We start from the raw sequence: 16,613 nt of genomic DNA, 5'->3' as shown, positions 1-16,613 counted from the left end.
ATAGGTGAACGTAGCCTTACTGTATGTGCATATGCCCCAGTCCTGTCACACAGCAAATAATGTGAAAGAAGTCTTAGAAAAATCTATTGTGCGAAATTGTATGCCAAAGTTTATTTACCTTTGCCCAATATCGGAAAGCCACCACCAAAGGTAGAAGCCTTGACTCTCTTCTGCCCAAGGCAGCCAGAAGGTTGGTGGTGAGACAAGCATTTTCATTGCCAGCACTCACTTTACATATAAGGCCACTATTAAGAAGAACAAAACATTACATTAATCCTTTATACTACACAGTGAGTGTACCTCCAGTTAAAAACAACTTTTCATAAATGAATAGTGCATTTAAATATAGCACAGTTTTGCTTATATCTTAAGGATTTAGGTTTCCTTCTCAACACATTAAGCTTTACTCTGGCTCCTGATCTTCAATCTGACTTCTTGTGTACATTTAATCTGTCTCAATATTCAGTCCCACACATGCAACTCTATGGAGAAGAAAGGAGGTGAGCTGAATTCTACTGGATGGTTAATTGATTTATCACCACATATATACAAACATTGAAAGGTATAAAATATCAATAAAGAACAAGGGGGGGGGGATATCACCACACTAAATGCAATACCCAGTCCTATCTGACAGTGCATTATACCAGTTCTAACAAATCTCATAGCATGGGTGACCTCCAAAACACAGCTGTCACTAGGTCAAATCCACCTCTGGGCTACACCCTCTCCACAGATACTTTGCTAAAAAAAAAAAAGCACCACCAGAGGGTGGGAATTACACAGCTATGCGAACAACCTAAGTGCAAAGCCGCGGGCAGAACCTTATGACCCAAGCTGGCATTGGCAGAGGCCACAGAATTAATTTGGTAGAACTTGGTGAAAGGGTGGACAGAGGCCCAGGTGGCAGCCTTGCAGACCTGGGTGGCAGGAGCCTGATGCCAAAAAGCCTAGGATGCTCTAACAACTCTTGTGGAATGAGCAGTCACACGGAGAGATGGCAGCCAATCCTTGAGCTGACAGGCCTCCCTGGTAGAAGACCAAATCCATTGAGATGGAAGCCTTGGAAGAAGCCAGGTCCTTGCAAGGGGCCTCAGGGAGAACGAACAAGGAGCCCAAACGACAGAAAGGGATCTGTAAGAGACAAATAGACCCAGACCACATCCAGGCAGTGAAGAGAGTCTTCACACATGAGCTTGGGATCCATCAGAAAGACAATGTCCTTGTTTTTTATGTGGGAGGAAGAAACCAAGTGGAAGAAGGACAACCTTGTCCTTGTAGAGAACATGAAAGGGAGGCTTCCAGGACAGGGCAGCCAGTTGGAGACCCTACAGGTGGAAGTAATGTCCACCAGGAACGGTACTTTCCAGGACAGAAGGCGAAGAGAGATCTCACACAAAGGCTTAAAAGGGGAAGCCCTAGAGCAACTCAAGGACAAAATTAAGGACACATGGGAAGATGGTAGGAACGCGCACAGTCTGCCACTTCCTGCAGAAAAATCTTCACCTGAGACCGGAAGGCTTTTTTGAAAAGAATCAAAATGGGAGAAATCTGCCCCTTAGGAGAAGAAAGACCAATACTAGGTCCAGACCAGACTGGAGAAAAGCCAGGAACCTGGGAAGAGAAAAGGAGAGTGGATAGAAGTCATTACTCTCACACCACCATACATAGGCCAGCCATGTGCGATGATAGAAATTTGATGGCAGGGATGTCTGGGCCTTTAGCATGGTCTGGATAACAGGCTTTGAAAAACTGCAATGCCTCAGAACCTCGGCTTCAACAGCTACACTGCTAAACGCAGCTGAAGTATGGTGGGAAGGAACGGTGCTCCTTGAGACAGAAGGTTGAATGGAAAGGGAATCAAGTTTGCCAACAGGTAAATGAAAGCCACGTATAAGGCTTGGTGGGGCCAATCTGGAGCCACCAAGAAGGCTGGAATCTCCTCGGTCGTGAGAACCCCAAGGAGAAGAAGAGGAGGAAACAGGTACAGAAGTGAAACCAGGGAATCACAAGAACATTGGAAGTGATAATTCAAGGGTACTAGGATCTGGCCACATAGCAGAAGCTTGTGGCAAGTCTGGACTTGAAAGAGGGCTTCTTGGTGCAGGAGTCCAAGGAAAACAGTCCTCCAGAGCAAGAGGTGGAGTCACGAAAGGAGTGGAAACACTGAGAACAGCTGGAAGAGGGTGGCTGGTGCTTTAGGAACGAGCTTATCCATGCCTTTGCCGAAAAGCCATGCATGTTCATCCCAAGAGAAGGAAATGGCCATAACCTTCTAAGAGGCGAATTCAGCGTTCCACAAACTGATCCAAACAGTAAAGCAGATTGCCACTGCATTGACAGCTAAGGAAAGCTGCAGGGTGGAGTCAGCCATTATAAAGACCACCTTAGTGAGAGTCCACCCTCTTGTCCGAGGGATTGCTGAGGGAGACTGAGCCTGCTAAAAGCAGAATAGTAGCTTGGGAGAGCCTAGCTATCGCAGGGTCCAATGCAGGAGGCTTTAACCACTTAAAGACATGCTGGTCTGGGAAAGGAAAGAGGATATCTGACACTGGATGGAAGGCAGGGGAAGGTCCAGGTGAAGCCATTGTTCCTTCAAGATATGGTCAGGTGTTCCTTCAAGATATGGTCAGGTTCACCTCTTCCCCTTGAGAAGTAAGATCTGGGTCCTATGAGACCTGTAGAATATCTCTGATTGCACAGATGAGGTCCTGCATTGCAGCAGATATAGATAAGTCTAGTTGAGTTGGAGTCAGAGGCGTCCCCATCAGAAACAGACCGTACAGGAAGAGACAAGGTTCCACCTGAGTGAATCCATGAATGTGGCCCTATTCGGGGAGTGCCCAGAAAAAGGGGATAAGGACAATGGCCCGCAGGAGGTTTTCCCGGTCCTTTTGCAAGGATGTTTCCTGGAGCTGGAACAGGAGCGAGTGGGGAGCCTGGGAAGGCAGCTGTTTGAAAGGAGGGGGGGCTTAAGCAAAAGACAGAGTAATTGGCCCAGGCTGGATGCTGGGTAACATTTTATTACAGTGGGTGCAGATATAGAATGTGGCAGCATCTGAGTGGGCCAAGTGGCAGGTTGGCTTTTCAGGGGAGGACATGGCAGAGGGGTGGAAATTCTCTTACTCACCTTATCTGCAAGTCTTCAGGCACCACAGGATCACCCCTTCAGTGAGTCTGACACTAGAAAGTGAGGTTGACAGGCATAGAGGTTTCCAATATGGCGAATGGTAACAGGTAGGGCAGTGCACTGAGCCCACAGTGGGGCAGTGCACTGAAAGCAAAATAAAAACGATGTAAGACAAAGACCTGAGTCAGTTCGTGTCTGCCTTCTACAGACACTAGGCTAAAACTGGTTAGCATAGTGTCTGTGAATAGGGTAGAGACCAGAGACTGAGCAGACATCTTTTGCCATTCCTGGTGTCAGCCTTCTATTGGCCAGGTCTATACCCATGGTGCTGTGTCCCCTAATAAAATAAGAGCAAAAAAAAAAAAAAAAAAAAAAAACCATTCAGAAACACTGGCTGACTGTGGTTATAAGCTTTATAGTTCAAATAGGGTCTGTCCTGGTCACAGACTCCCTATAAAGACATTGTGGGAGATTTATAAAGACTGGCATTTTCATCGTCAGTCTTCGTATCACTTACACCTGACAGAGGCAGGGTCAGTGGCCGGCAGTGAAAAACTATATTAGCTCACAGCTTATGTAGATTTCATATATCATTTGCGAAAGATAACTGGTGTAAGGGAGAATACATCTAGCATGCAAAAAAAAAAAAAAAAAAAAAAAACTGAGTTTTTGTGAAAGTCAGATAACTGGTGTACAAAGCATAATAAATATGCCCCCATTATGTATATTAATATTTATATACCTTTGCTGTTCTCTGCAAACCACTACAGGCACCCTGGCATGGAAGTCGGCTTCAAAGTCTGTGAATAAATCTATATAAAGAGAAGAAGAAAAACAAACAGTGTTTACATAAGAAATCATTTGATGCCATTTAACATGTGAGTGTTTAGTGAAACAGTAGTTGTGATCTATAACCTTACCGCTTTGTTTCAGACTTTCTTGAACTAACAAGAGAACATCAGGTTGATTCATCTAAAAAACAAACAATACATTGGTAAATTTGCTAAAATACAACTGATCCCTGCCAATTTTCTCTTACATTTTCCCCTACTCATTTCAGTTTTTACAGCTTTCTTTTAAGTTAAATAAAATTTCACTAGAGAGCTGTATAAAAGGTTACTTACTGTTTCAGGAAACTGAATGTCTATGTTCAGATCAGAATTTCGGAAACCCATTCTACTGCAGGAGGATCCATAAAGCCTTAAAGAGCACCCTAAGGAAGAGTATACAAATTAGGCTCAGTAAATAGACATAACTGCCCATTAATTGTAAAATGCCTTCTATAAAAAAAAACAAAAAAAAAACAAAAAAACTTTAGTGTATGTTGAATCAAGTGTGAGCAGAGTTTATAGGTCAGTCCAAATTACACCAACTCTATTAAGAAGCTTGTTTAATTTAGTAAGTTTTTTCCTAACCAAGACATTTACAGCATATCCACAGCACAGATGCAATTCCCATCTCTGTGACCCAAATCTATTTCAAGAACGAGGGTTTTAAACCCTAGTCTTGTTGCCGCAGTGGACAATGACACTTATGCAGATTTTTCTATTCACTTCTATGGACCTTCAATAAAGAGGCTGCTCACTAAAGTAGTCGCCCAGGTGCAGTAAATGAGGTCAAACTTAACAACCCAAAAACAAGAACACTATACACCAATCTTTATTCTCTTGACACTCTAGTCTGCCCCTCCCCACTCATCTCTGATTTATTGCATATTCAGAAGGACTATTTTTGTCTCAGATCGGCCACACGGGCTTTCAAAGCACCAGTCGTGTAAAAGGATCCATTAATATGGGGTTAAGACAACAGTTATAGCATGGCCGTTGAATCCTGTCATGTGACTGAGCAGCAACTCCTGCAGTGATGACATGCAGGAATCGATACTCCAGTCGATCACTGGCTTCAATGGTCATGTACTGTAAATACTGGTTTCACTGCCCAGTCCCATCATCGGCTGCGGACATATTCATATATACATTACACCATTACTGTGGAAAGTAAGCAAAAAAACAAAACAAAAAACACAGCAATAGTGGATTAAGGGGATTCTACCATTAAAACTCTTTTTTTGTGGATAAGGCTATTAGTCTCTTACCTTTAGACGTGGTCTCTGCCGCGCCGTTCCTCAGAAATACTGGTTTTTATCGGTATGCAAATGAGTTCTCTCGCAGCGATGAGGGAGTCCCCACCGCTGCCAGAGAAGTGTCTCCAAGCGCTGCCTCCTTCTTCATCTGCCGCATCAATGTCTTCTTCAGGCGCAGGCTCATAACCTAGCATTGCAGAGCAGACTGCGCAGGCATACAGGCCATGGGAAAATGGCCGCTAACAATACTGTGCAAGCGGCCATTTTCCCGTGACCTGTGCGCCTGCGTAGTCTGCTCTGCTAGAAGTTACGAGCCTGCACCGGAAGACATTGAAGATGACACGGCGAACGAAGAAGGAGGCAGCGCTTGGAGACACTTCTCTGGCAGAGGTGGGGACGCCCTCATCGCTGCAGGAGAACTCATTTGCATACCGGTAAAAACTGGTATTTCTAAGGAACGGCGCGGCGGAGACCACGACTAAAGGTAAGAGACGAATAGCCTTTCTAAAGGCTATTCCGAAGTCTTATCCACAAAAAAAAAAAAAGGTTTTAATGGTAGAATCCCTTTAACCCCTTCCCGACATGCGCCGTAATAGTACGGCGCGTGTCGGGTCTGTAACCATGGCGACCGCCCGGGAGCCGGGCGGCCGTCATAGCCGCCGGGTGTCTACTGCTTTAAGCAGTAGACAACCGGCTCTAATGCCTCCGATCGGTCCCCGGACCGATCAGAGGCATTAACCCCTCCGGCGCTGCTGTCAAAGGCGCCGGAGGCGCCATCTTCCCGGCGGCACATGGGCGCCGCCATTTTGGCAGGGATCGCCGGCTCCTGGAGCATGCTCCAGGGCCGACCCCCCGTTGCCATGACAGCCGGGAGCCTTGTTAAGGGCTCCCAGCCAGTCTGCAAATTCTCTCTTTTGGAGGCTGGTGTATACAGCCTGCAAAAGAGATGATGATTTTTTGCAATGCATTAGCATTGTAATGCATTGCATTAGTGATCAGACCCCCTGGGGTTCAACACCCCTAGGGGGTCTAATAAATGCAAAAAAAAAAATAAAATAGTAAAAAAAAAAAATATATATATAAAAAAAATATAAAAAAGTATTAAAAGTTCAAATCACCCCCCTTTCCCTAGAACACATATAAAAGTAGTTAAAAACTGTGAAACATATACATGTTAGGTATCCCCGCATCCGAAATCGCCCGCTCTACAAATCTATAAAAATATTTTTCCTGTTCGGTAAACGCCGTAGCAGGAAAAATAGTCAAAAGTGCCAAACCGCAGTTTTTTCACTGTTTTAATTCTGATAAAAATTTGAATAAAAAGTGATCAAAGCAATAACATTTCCCGAAAATGGTAGAACTACAAAGTACACCCGACCCCGCAAAAAAAGACGCCCTATGCATCCCCGTACACCTATGTATAAAAAAGTTACGGCCGTCGGAATATGGCGACTTTTAGAAAAAAAAAATTTTTAACACCGTTTTGGAATTTTTTTTAGGGGTCAAAATGTAAATAAAACCATATAAATTTGGTATCCCTGGAACCATACCGAAACACAGAATACAGGGGACATGTCATTTTGGCTGCACAGTGAACGCCGTAAAACCAAAGCCTGTAAGAAAGTCGCAGAAATGCATTTTTTCTTCAAATCCACCCCATTCTGAATTTTTTTCCTGCTTCCCAGTACATTATATAGAATAATTAATGGTGGCATCATGAAGAAAAAATTGTCCCGCAAAAATTAAGACCTCATATGACTCTGGGAGCGGAGAAATAAAAAAGTTATGGGGTTTAGAAGGAGGGGAGTCAAAAACAAAAAATGAAAATCAAAAAATGCCATCGGCGGGAAGGGGTTAAAGCAGATTGTACAGTTTTTCTGGCTTCCCTATTCAGTTATTTTCTACACATCTTTTTAAACTCCAGACCACCTCTAACTTCAAACTTAAAAAGAAAAAAAAAAAAAAAAAAAAAAAAAAAAAAAAAAATTATATATATATATATATATTTTTTTTTTTTAATTGAAACATAGCACAAAGACCAAAAAAACCAAACATATACATTTCCTCATGAACACAAAGGTGAATTATATGGATAATTAATATAATATTGGTTAGACCTCAAAAACTAATGAATACTCATGAAAATTACTTTACCTGGAAGTTTTTCCTTAATGACAGCTTCCATAGCGGAAACAGTGGATAGTCTCCTAGCTAGGTCATCTTCATTTAAGCCATGTTCCTGTACCACCTTGCTTATTGCGATACCAATTGCTTGAATCTGAGGCTGCGTTGGTGGTGGCAGAGTTGTTAGCAATTCCTCTTCCCTTTTTTCCTACATAAATAATGATAAACGTACATTTTTTTTTATTTAAAAACAAACAAACAAAAAAAACAGACATTTGTATCTTTTCTGATGCTTTTGAAGCAGGATATACTCTTGTCCACAGTTGTCCAGTTTATATAAAAAAAAAATAAACACACACACTTTACCTTTATATGTCTCTTGTGTCTCTTTTCTTTCATGTGTTTATGTGCAGAAGATACAGAGTCAACCAGGGCATCACAGAGCTTGCAGGTATAAATAGCTGTTGGATACTTTCGGGGACGCTTTTTAAAAAGGATAAAAGTAAATAAAATTAATTACCAAATGTTCTATTAAACACAAAACCCACTGGTTTGGTGGTGGAGTTGATGAGAATCTGCAATTATTCTACAACACAATGGCCATGCCAGGATACATAAAAGTTGTGTATTAATTAATAAGTATTAATAACCGAGCAAATCTATTGGATATTATTGCGGTGTAACTTTATTTTTAAGTGTGCCAATGTCCCTTGTAACACATTTATCTTGTTCAGCACTATTAATAGAAACGAGAGGAGCATTACTTGGCAGCAGTTCCATACCCGTTTCAGCCTGTAAATACAGTCACGCTTCAAGCGCTCCTCAGCCTGCTGCAAGCCTAGTAGCTCTTTTTTGGACAACATGGACTCATCTATAACAGGACTACCAAAACAGTCTTCTTCATCTTTCTCTAATCGGGAGTGCAGTCGCTCTTGCTTTATAGGGGTCTGCAAATCTGTGGGGTTTAAAAAAAATAAAATACTTTTAAATATCTTCAAGATTCCTAAAAGAAAATCTTGACTGCTAAATAAAATAAATAGTTATAATGCAAATACACCTTCCAACATGGAATCCTTTAAAGAGCCTATAATATGTATTCATGATATAAGAGTATGTAAGATTTTAAAGCTAAGGAAAAATATTCCAGTGTTTTCCAAAAGAATTGTAAGCTTTCCTTAAAAAGCATAGTAAAATGAGATAACGTATGCTGAGAATAGAGTGACTGACTCTCCATGCTGTATGCCATTTAGCCCTTCCTGTATGCCCACCAACCTATGCACTGCTGCATTTAATCATGCAATGGGGTATTCAGTGCCTAACAGAATCCTCTCAGACTCTTTGTGCAATGTACAGTGCACCTGCACAAACAGCATAGAAAGAAAGGCCCTGCTGCAGCAGTGTCACATGCCAACTACTAGGCACGCACAGAGGTCTTGTACACTTCAGAGACTGATGGTGTTCCCTATGTATAAAGCAAAGCATAATGTCCAGAAGGGTTTAAAGAGGACCTTTCATGTCCTTGTGCACATGCGGTTTTATATACTGCTACAAAACCAACAGTGCACTGAATTCAGCACACTATCGGCCTTCCTGTTGCATGCCCTGGGGCTGGAGATATTGGTGCTGTTAATTTCGACACCGATCTCTCCCCACTATCAGAAGGTCGTTCCTGACAGTCTAGCATAATTGCTCGGCTGTAAGGAATGCCACAACCCCCTCTCCCCCCCCCCCCCCTCAACAGTACTTATCCAAAGACTTGTCTGACAGTACAAGGTTATGTATAAGTACTGTCAGGTGGGCTACTCCTCACAGTCCAGCGATGACGCTATACTGTCAGGAACGCCCTTCTGACAGTGGGGAGAGATTGGTGTCAAAATTAACAGCACTGATATCCCCAGCTCTGAGGCACATAAAGGCAAGGCTGACAGTGTGTGTTGGTTTTCTAGCGGTATATAAAAATCGCATATGCATGAGGACATGAAAGTCCTCTTTAATTGCACACACTCTCACTATAAAAAACAAAAAAAAACAAACCTTTTAAAGACTAATTTCTCAACTGCGCCATGGACTGTCAGAAATTGGTGGAGAGAAAAAAAGTCACAGGGTGTCCACCATTTTTATACTGAAACCGGCGGACACCAGACGGACCACATTATAGTCTTTGGGGTCTGCCAGTATCTGTAGGTAACTGCTGTTTTGGCAGTCAGAAGTAAACCTAGCCTTAAAGCTTCAACAGCAAAGCTGTCTAGTTATCAAGTGATCTCCAAGAAGGGTGAGGATGTATATGTGCTACATAACTAGGAAGGTTTCACATTTGTAGGTTTAGAAAAGATGTAAGGGGGGAGGGGCGCTCTAATAAGGGGCCATACCAGTAGCCAAGATGCCTAAACAGATCTTTGTTATATTTTAAAAAACAGAGGACCTCAAGCTACAGGTGTACTTTAGGGTGAAGTAAAGTAGTGAGGCCTACATCACTACAAGAGGGTGGTAGTGAGATGGTGTCAATACCAAGTATAGATATTTTAACAGCCATCTTAGCCTCTGTTGGCACAAGCATTGTGTGCAAGCAAACACAAGACATTCGACTGGCTTTCTAGGTGGACAAGTAAAATTAATGATCCACCAGCACAAGCATTGCTTAGTAGAGTTTATCCAATGTATTTACTAAAGTATTTGGATGGTTTTTCTGGTACTATTTACCTTAGAAATCAGCAAGCACACAAGTTACACGCAGGTCCATTGATCTGCCTCTCCCAATGTCAACTGCCACAATAACTGACAGACAGTTGCTGCCTTTAGTCTGCCCTTGTGCCTTCACCCACTATCCTATGCATTTGCGACATACAATACTGGGTACAAACCCCACCAGATACGCTTTTCAATACTCTAGTGTTCAGGTAACCCATTGAAGGTTATATTTTCAGAAATTCTTTGGGCCCCAAGCACAAGATCATGTTTTTACTGTCCACAAAACCATGTAGGTTTCAGTTTTCTGGAGCAGAATCCAAAAATGAGAGGTTGCTGTGGGCAGCTATGACAGTTTTGCTTTAAGATCATTTTAATAAATTTTCCCCACTGGGGAAAGCTAGAGGACCTGTCCAAGTTACTTTCTATATCATAATTTGCTTGGGAGGGAATGGGATGAAGACAGCACAAACTGGTAACACATGCATGACTGGTCTCTCTTTAGCGATTGCCAGAATTATATTACAATGTTATTAAGCACTTGGTTAATCGTGACAACACAGTAAGGGCGGGTTCACACCTGCGCCCATGCTTGCATTAGACAATCCTGCTGAATTTCCGTCTTCTGCTCCGAGAAACTGGACAGGGGACAGAAACCCAGCAGTCATTTTTCAAACACATTCACTTGAATGGGTTTAGCCGCGGACAGGCACAAAATGCTCACGGACGGTCACTCTGCAAACCCATTCATGTGAATGAGTTTGCAAAATGACTGTCCGTGAGTGTTTTGTGCCTGTCCATGGCAAAACCAGCTTAGGTCATTATATTCATTCATTCAGTGTACTGACCCTCAAATTTATACAACTTGGAAATCGACTTTAAGCCTGAGGCCCCACATTGCGGAAACTGCTTTTTTTGTTGCAGATTTTACTGCATTTTTTGAGCCAAAACCAAGAATGGCTCCAAAAAGAATAGGAAACAAATAGAAAGTACTTCTATTTCTCCCTTTGACACAATCCAATCCTGGCTTTGGCTCAAAAAAACCACAGAAAAATATAAAAAAAAAAAAAAAAAAGAAAAAAAAAAGCTGTGTTTCTGCAACATGGGGCCTCAGTGACAGACATTCAGGTTGTAGACATGAAATAGTACTTCTAGAGGAAAGCTATTGGTTAAAGTCTACATCATATGCTGTAAATACTTGTTAACTACAAAAACATACAAAAAAAAAAAAATATAAAAAAATTAATTTTTATCTACCAGATACTCCAGGATGATCAGACAAATCTCCAGTTTCTTTTTGAGTTTGTTGCCTCCCCATATGATTTCGTCTATCCCCACCATCCTGCAGTCTGATGGAATCCCCTGACTCATTAGTCGAATTGTTCCTTGATCTGTTAAAATTCTGTGGCCGACGTTCCCTCCAGTTATCACAGTCGCTTCTCTGCTCTTCTGGCCATCGTTTGACAATGTCCTTAGGATTTGTGCCTGCTCTCCCAACGGGAGAGAAGTTTTTTGCAATGTTCTGATGCGCCCCATTACGTGGACTGCTTCCACAGATTACTGGGACGGCTTTAAACTTTGAAGAGTCCCTTTCAAATTTTTTTCCTTGGCCTTCATGACTCAGGTGCAATGGTTTCTTAGGACTTTTTTTAAAATCATCTTCTTCTTTTGAGACCTTTCCTCTGACTTGATTAGCAGCATCTCCCATTTTTACAAGTTCAGAGAAAACACATGCCTAAAGGAGGAACACAAGCAAACTTAAAAGGCTTACCCATACCTGACATCTTTTGGGACACAAGTGATTTAACCCACGCTTTTCAATTAAAACATTAAGGCTAAGGCCCCACGGGCAAGAACCGCCACGCTAAAGCATTGCGGTTCTCCCTGCAGCGCTTTGAACAGAAAGTTCATGGAGTTTTCCTCCGTGGACTTTTTGTTACAATTATATCTATGGGAAAGCAACCGGCCTTTCCGTAGATATAATTGACATGCTGTGATTTTCAAAACCGCGACGCTGTGATTTTTTCCGCAAAGTAGGCATAGGATTCGCATGACTCACATCCACTTTGCAAGTACTGTAGAACGCTACGATTTTTCCTGTGGCAATTCCACCACCACTAAATCACGTTTCCGGCCCATGCCTAAAAATGATGCAAAAAAGAAAGATCTGCCTCCACAATATAATACCTTTAGTCAAGCAAGCGTCCTTTCAGCCACATACTGATGCCTCAATATTATTGCAAGTATATTTTTTTCATTGCGAGTTAAGAAAAAAAAAAAAAAAAAAAAAAAAAAAAAAGGAAGAATGCTGCCTGCTCTTGACTTATTTTCTTAAACTTTTAGACTACCCTCTAATGGCCTTCTCTATATTACAGGTAAAGGATCCTTGAAATTTATGGTGACATGAGGCCTGAATCTTAAAGAGGACCTTTCACCGATTTGGGCACAGGCAGTTCTATATACTGCTGGAAAGCAGACAGTGCGCCGAATTCAGCACATTGTCAGCTTTCCCGATCTGTGCCCCGGGTAGAGAGCTAGTAGTCCCGGTACCGTAGCGCTTTACAGTCAGAAGGGCGTTCCTGACAGTCAGTCAGGAACGTCCTTCTTCACAGAAGCGCCTATCACGCTGTACAGTGTGAGCGGGGAGGAACGCCACTCACACTGTATAGCGCGATAGGTGCTGCTGTGGAGAAGGACGTACCTGACAGACTGTCAGAAACGCCCTTCTGACTGTAAAGCGCTACAGTACCGGGACAGATAGCTCTTTACCCGGGGCACAGATCAGGAAAGCCGACAGTGCGCTGAATTCAGCGCACTGTCAGCTTTCCAGCAGTATATAGAACTGCGTGTGCCCAAATCAGTGAAAGGTCCTCTTTAAGGCCAGGGGCCCACGGGTCGGCATTGCTGTGGGAAAAATAGCGGCGTTCTACAGTAACTACAGTCTTGCGAATTCCATGCCCACTTTGTGGTAAAAACTGTGGCGCGGACATGCTGCGATATCCATTTGCTTGTATAGGTGTGGAGTTGCAGTAAGGCTCTTCCGAAGAGGGTGCTGATGCTCCATTCCAATAGACACAACATATCAGAACACCCCTCTGAAATTAATAGGGGGACAGAAGGAACAGAACTCAGCATGGCCACTACACAGAACTTATGTTTTCTGTATATTGGCTCCTTAAAAACAGCTGATCAGTAGGGGTCTTGAGTGTCAGATCTGATACTGATGACCTGTCTTAATGATCGTTTATTTAAAATAAATAAATTACATACCGTATATAATTGACACACAACTTCTAAAGCGCTGACAAGCAGATTTTCCCCATCAAAGTCAATAAAAGACAAATGGAAAAAATGACTTATTCCATTTACAAACGACTTTTTAGTTATCTGGGCAGACCGACTGCCAACTGACTCTACAGCGACATTGAGCCCACTCTGGACCATCAGTCACACAAGCAGCAGCATGAATAATTCATGACGTTGCACCCACCCTGGAATGTCAATTACTCCTCTATGACATTAATTAAAACAGTGACTGTGACTTTATGGCAGCTGGCCCATCCAGATGAATAGAAGTGCCAAATGGCATATGGAATAAAAGCTCATGTTCGCCTAAAGCCCATAGCAAATTTTTTTAAACACTTCAGCACTACAGTCTGTTGGTGGGGTTTGAACAGCTAAGGTTCATGTGACAAGTTTCCTTAAAGTAGTTAAGTCACAAAAGCGATTTATCTTCTTGAAGCTGCTTCACTGAATACGAAGACCAGTGCCATACATTGCCTGGGGGCTGAGCTTAGTAATGCAGCTCAGCCCCAGTGACTCGAAGCTGGTTTCACTGCCACTGATCTGTGGTGTCCTGGCTATCAGATCTTCATAGATCAGATATTAGTGACAATAGAATACTTCCCAAAAAAAAAAACCCCAAAAAACCCATTAATTACATATATATATATATATATATATATATATATATATATATATATATATATACACACACACACACACACACACACAAAAACCCCCCGTAACTCAACTTTTAGGGGACGTTCACACTACCGTCGGTGTCCGACAGCTAGTGTCCGCAACATTTTGCATTCATTTAAATGGACATCAGGTGCGTTTTTTTACAGTCTGTGTCTGTCCTTAACGGTCCGCCCCCAAAGATGTCCAACTTTTCAAGCGGACAGCAAAAACCTACATGTCGGGTTTTGCCTTCCGCTTGAAAAGTCAGACATCTTTGGGAATGGACACTTAAGGACACCCACGGACAGAGAACGCACCCGATCTCCATTTAAATGAATGCAAAATGTCATATACACAGCTAGTGTCCGCTGCTAATGTCTGCACAAGATTTTGAACGGACACTAGCTGTCAGAAACTAGCTGCATACAATCTGCATGGGTCTAACTGAATGGCTGTGTACAGGTCACCCCTATGGCTAATAAGTGGCTACAAACAGTAACCTATACACAGATGAAAAAAAAAGTCACCATTGCTAGTCTGGTAAGAACCAAAAAAGTTTGTGAGCAGGCTGTCAGTGCTGAACACAGGACATGCAAAAGGTGTTGCCTAAACATATGGCTGCGCAAGTGGTAACATATGCCACCATGTCTCACTGGAAGCCAAAATACAGAAATCATACTTTTTTTTTTTTAACCAGAGTACTGTAGCATGTTACACTATACAGACCATAAAAAGCTAAGGATGTCTGGAAGATTTAAAAAAAATAAATAATAAAAATACTACTAAACAGAATAAATGTGAACAGACACTGCAGTCAGGTCTTCTATAGTATGTGAGATGATACAGTACCCTGCTGTAACATCCACATCTGCATCCCTGTACAATGTAAGTGAATCCGTGTAAATAAAGTCTTAAAGGGGCTGCCCAGGAATTACATCAACCCCAGAGCTGTCCTGGATGCAGAAGACAACAGAGTACCAGGGGCAGGGATTATTTTTTGTATATACACCTCCCCTGGCCGCCACAGTTTAGTTCAATCCTTGGACAACCCCTTTAAGGATCTTGTCATGTTACATCGTCTACCCATTCAAACATGGTCTTCACAAATACATTCGCCCTATTCACCAGCACACACAGGCTGCAGCTGACTGAAAGCAACAGGAAGATTACAGAGAAATGAAACTGATGACAAGGTCCAGGCAAACAAATGACAAAGCGACCGTAGCCAAGCAGCGCCCCCTGTCCTCTACTGACCGGGCCAATCCTGCGTGTATCCCCGGCACAGCCGTCCACCAGTTCCGCTAGCCCTTTACTGCCTCCCGGCTTTTATTTGCCACTCTCCATCGTGCAGTTCAGCTCTCTCCACCCGGAAGCAAGCAACCGTCGACACAGGAAGAGATTGTCCGTGACAGAATTACATCCTCCTCGTCTTTCCGCTGTCTTATTGCGCATGTCGGCAAGTAGCGCTGAGTGCAGATGTCTGAGTAGACCACAAGGTGGCGATAACGATCTAGACGCTTGCTATACAGGTGCGGTGCAGGGTCACTGAGGACAGCAGCTCTGCCCTGTGTATGGCAGGATGTGAATGAATACTGGTGAAAGCAAAAAGAAATACACATAGTATCTTTGCTGTGTAGAGGTTTATTATTTATCATTAGGAGGTTTATTTTAACCATTTTGGTGTGAGAGGCAAAAAGGAGTGTCTAACAATATGGTTAGATATGTATAGTATGTATGTATAGTATGTATATCTATGTATGTATATCTATGTATGTATAGTATGTATAGTAAAGGCGGAAATTCTCAGTAACGCTAGGTTCACACCTGTATGCGGGATTCCATCCCCAAGCAGAACCCATGAACAGAAACTTAATCCGCTTAAAAAGCGGTTACCAGCAGGAACCTGTGGACCCTATAGACCAGGGGTAGGGAACCTTCGGCACTCCAGCTGCTGTGAAACTACAACTCCCATCATGCTTCATTCACTTCCATGGGAGTTCCAAGAACAGCAGAGCAAGTATGCAAAAGGTGCATCTACCTTCATTCATCTGCTGTAATACTGAATGGTATATGATCATCCATTTTATCCATTTCTGCTTGCTGTCTGCATCTACCTTCATTCATCTGCTGTAATACTGAATGGTATATGATCATCTATTTTATCCATTTCTGCTTGCTGTCTGCATCTACCTTCATTCATCTGCTGTAATACTGAATGGTATATGATCATCTATTTTTATCCATTTCTGCTTTGTCCCTGAACTATATTTTGCATTTCCATGTGTTCTTATCTGTACTAGTTAAGTCTTTGATCCTCACTGACTATGGCTGTTTCTGACCAAGTGTTTACTTAGATCCACACTGCCAGTCTCCCCATGTGTCACAGTTTGTAGACTAATTAGTTAACAACTTAAATTAGTGTTAGTTCTGAAGCTCTGCTTTCCTATATAAGTAGATATAGCTTATGGGACAGCATTTCATGCAGGGGCATTTCATCTGCAGCATGCATCTTAACCGAAGTGCAGATTAACCAAAGTGCACTTATACATGGCACGAAACAGGCTAACCATGGCAGCACACCAGGTAAATTGCCACTTAAAACAACAAGTTTTACCTCATGGTATGCTA

The 16,613-nt window shown here is 42.5% G+C and overlaps 1 protein-coding gene across 2 annotated transcripts in view; it reads right to left on the bottom strand.

Annotated features, from left to right (window-relative positions):
- TUT7 (terminal uridylyl transferase 7) overlaps window positions 1–15,379 on the bottom strand; it is a 40,923-nt gene extending 25,544 nt beyond the window's left edge. For both annotated transcript variants that reach the window (XM_075277889.1, XM_075277897.1), the window contains exons 1-9: window positions 15,240–15,379; window positions 11,280–11,757; window positions 8,120–8,292; window positions 7,704–7,820; window positions 7,368–7,545; window positions 4,255–4,343; window positions 4,051–4,102; window positions 3,873–3,942; window positions 119–245 (exon numbers count right to left, since the gene is read on the bottom strand). In XM_075277889.1, the coding sequence (XP_075133990.1) occupies window positions 119–245; window positions 3,873–3,942; window positions 4,051–4,102; window positions 4,255–4,343; window positions 7,368–7,545; window positions 7,704–7,820; window positions 8,120–8,292; window positions 11,280–11,730 (1,257 nt within the window). In that variant the 5' untranslated portion in view covers window positions 11,731–11,757; window positions 15,240–15,379. The remainder of the gene's footprint in view (window positions 1–118; window positions 246–3,872; window positions 3,943–4,050; window positions 4,103–4,254; window positions 4,344–7,367; window positions 7,546–7,703; window positions 7,821–8,119; window positions 8,293–11,279; window positions 11,758–15,239) is intronic.
- Between the last annotated feature and the right edge of the window lie 1,234 nt (window positions 15,380–16,613).

Source organism: Leptodactylus fuscus, chromosome 1, assembly GCF_031893055.1.
Source record: "Leptodactylus fuscus isolate aLepFus1 chromosome 1, aLepFus1.hap2, whole genome shotgun sequence".
Taxonomy (NCBI): domain Eukaryota; kingdom Metazoa; phylum Chordata; class Amphibia; order Anura; family Leptodactylidae; genus Leptodactylus; species Leptodactylus fuscus.
The sequence above is the reverse complement of the archived record's forward strand: the minus strand, read 5'-3'. Positions and strand labels throughout refer to the sequence as shown.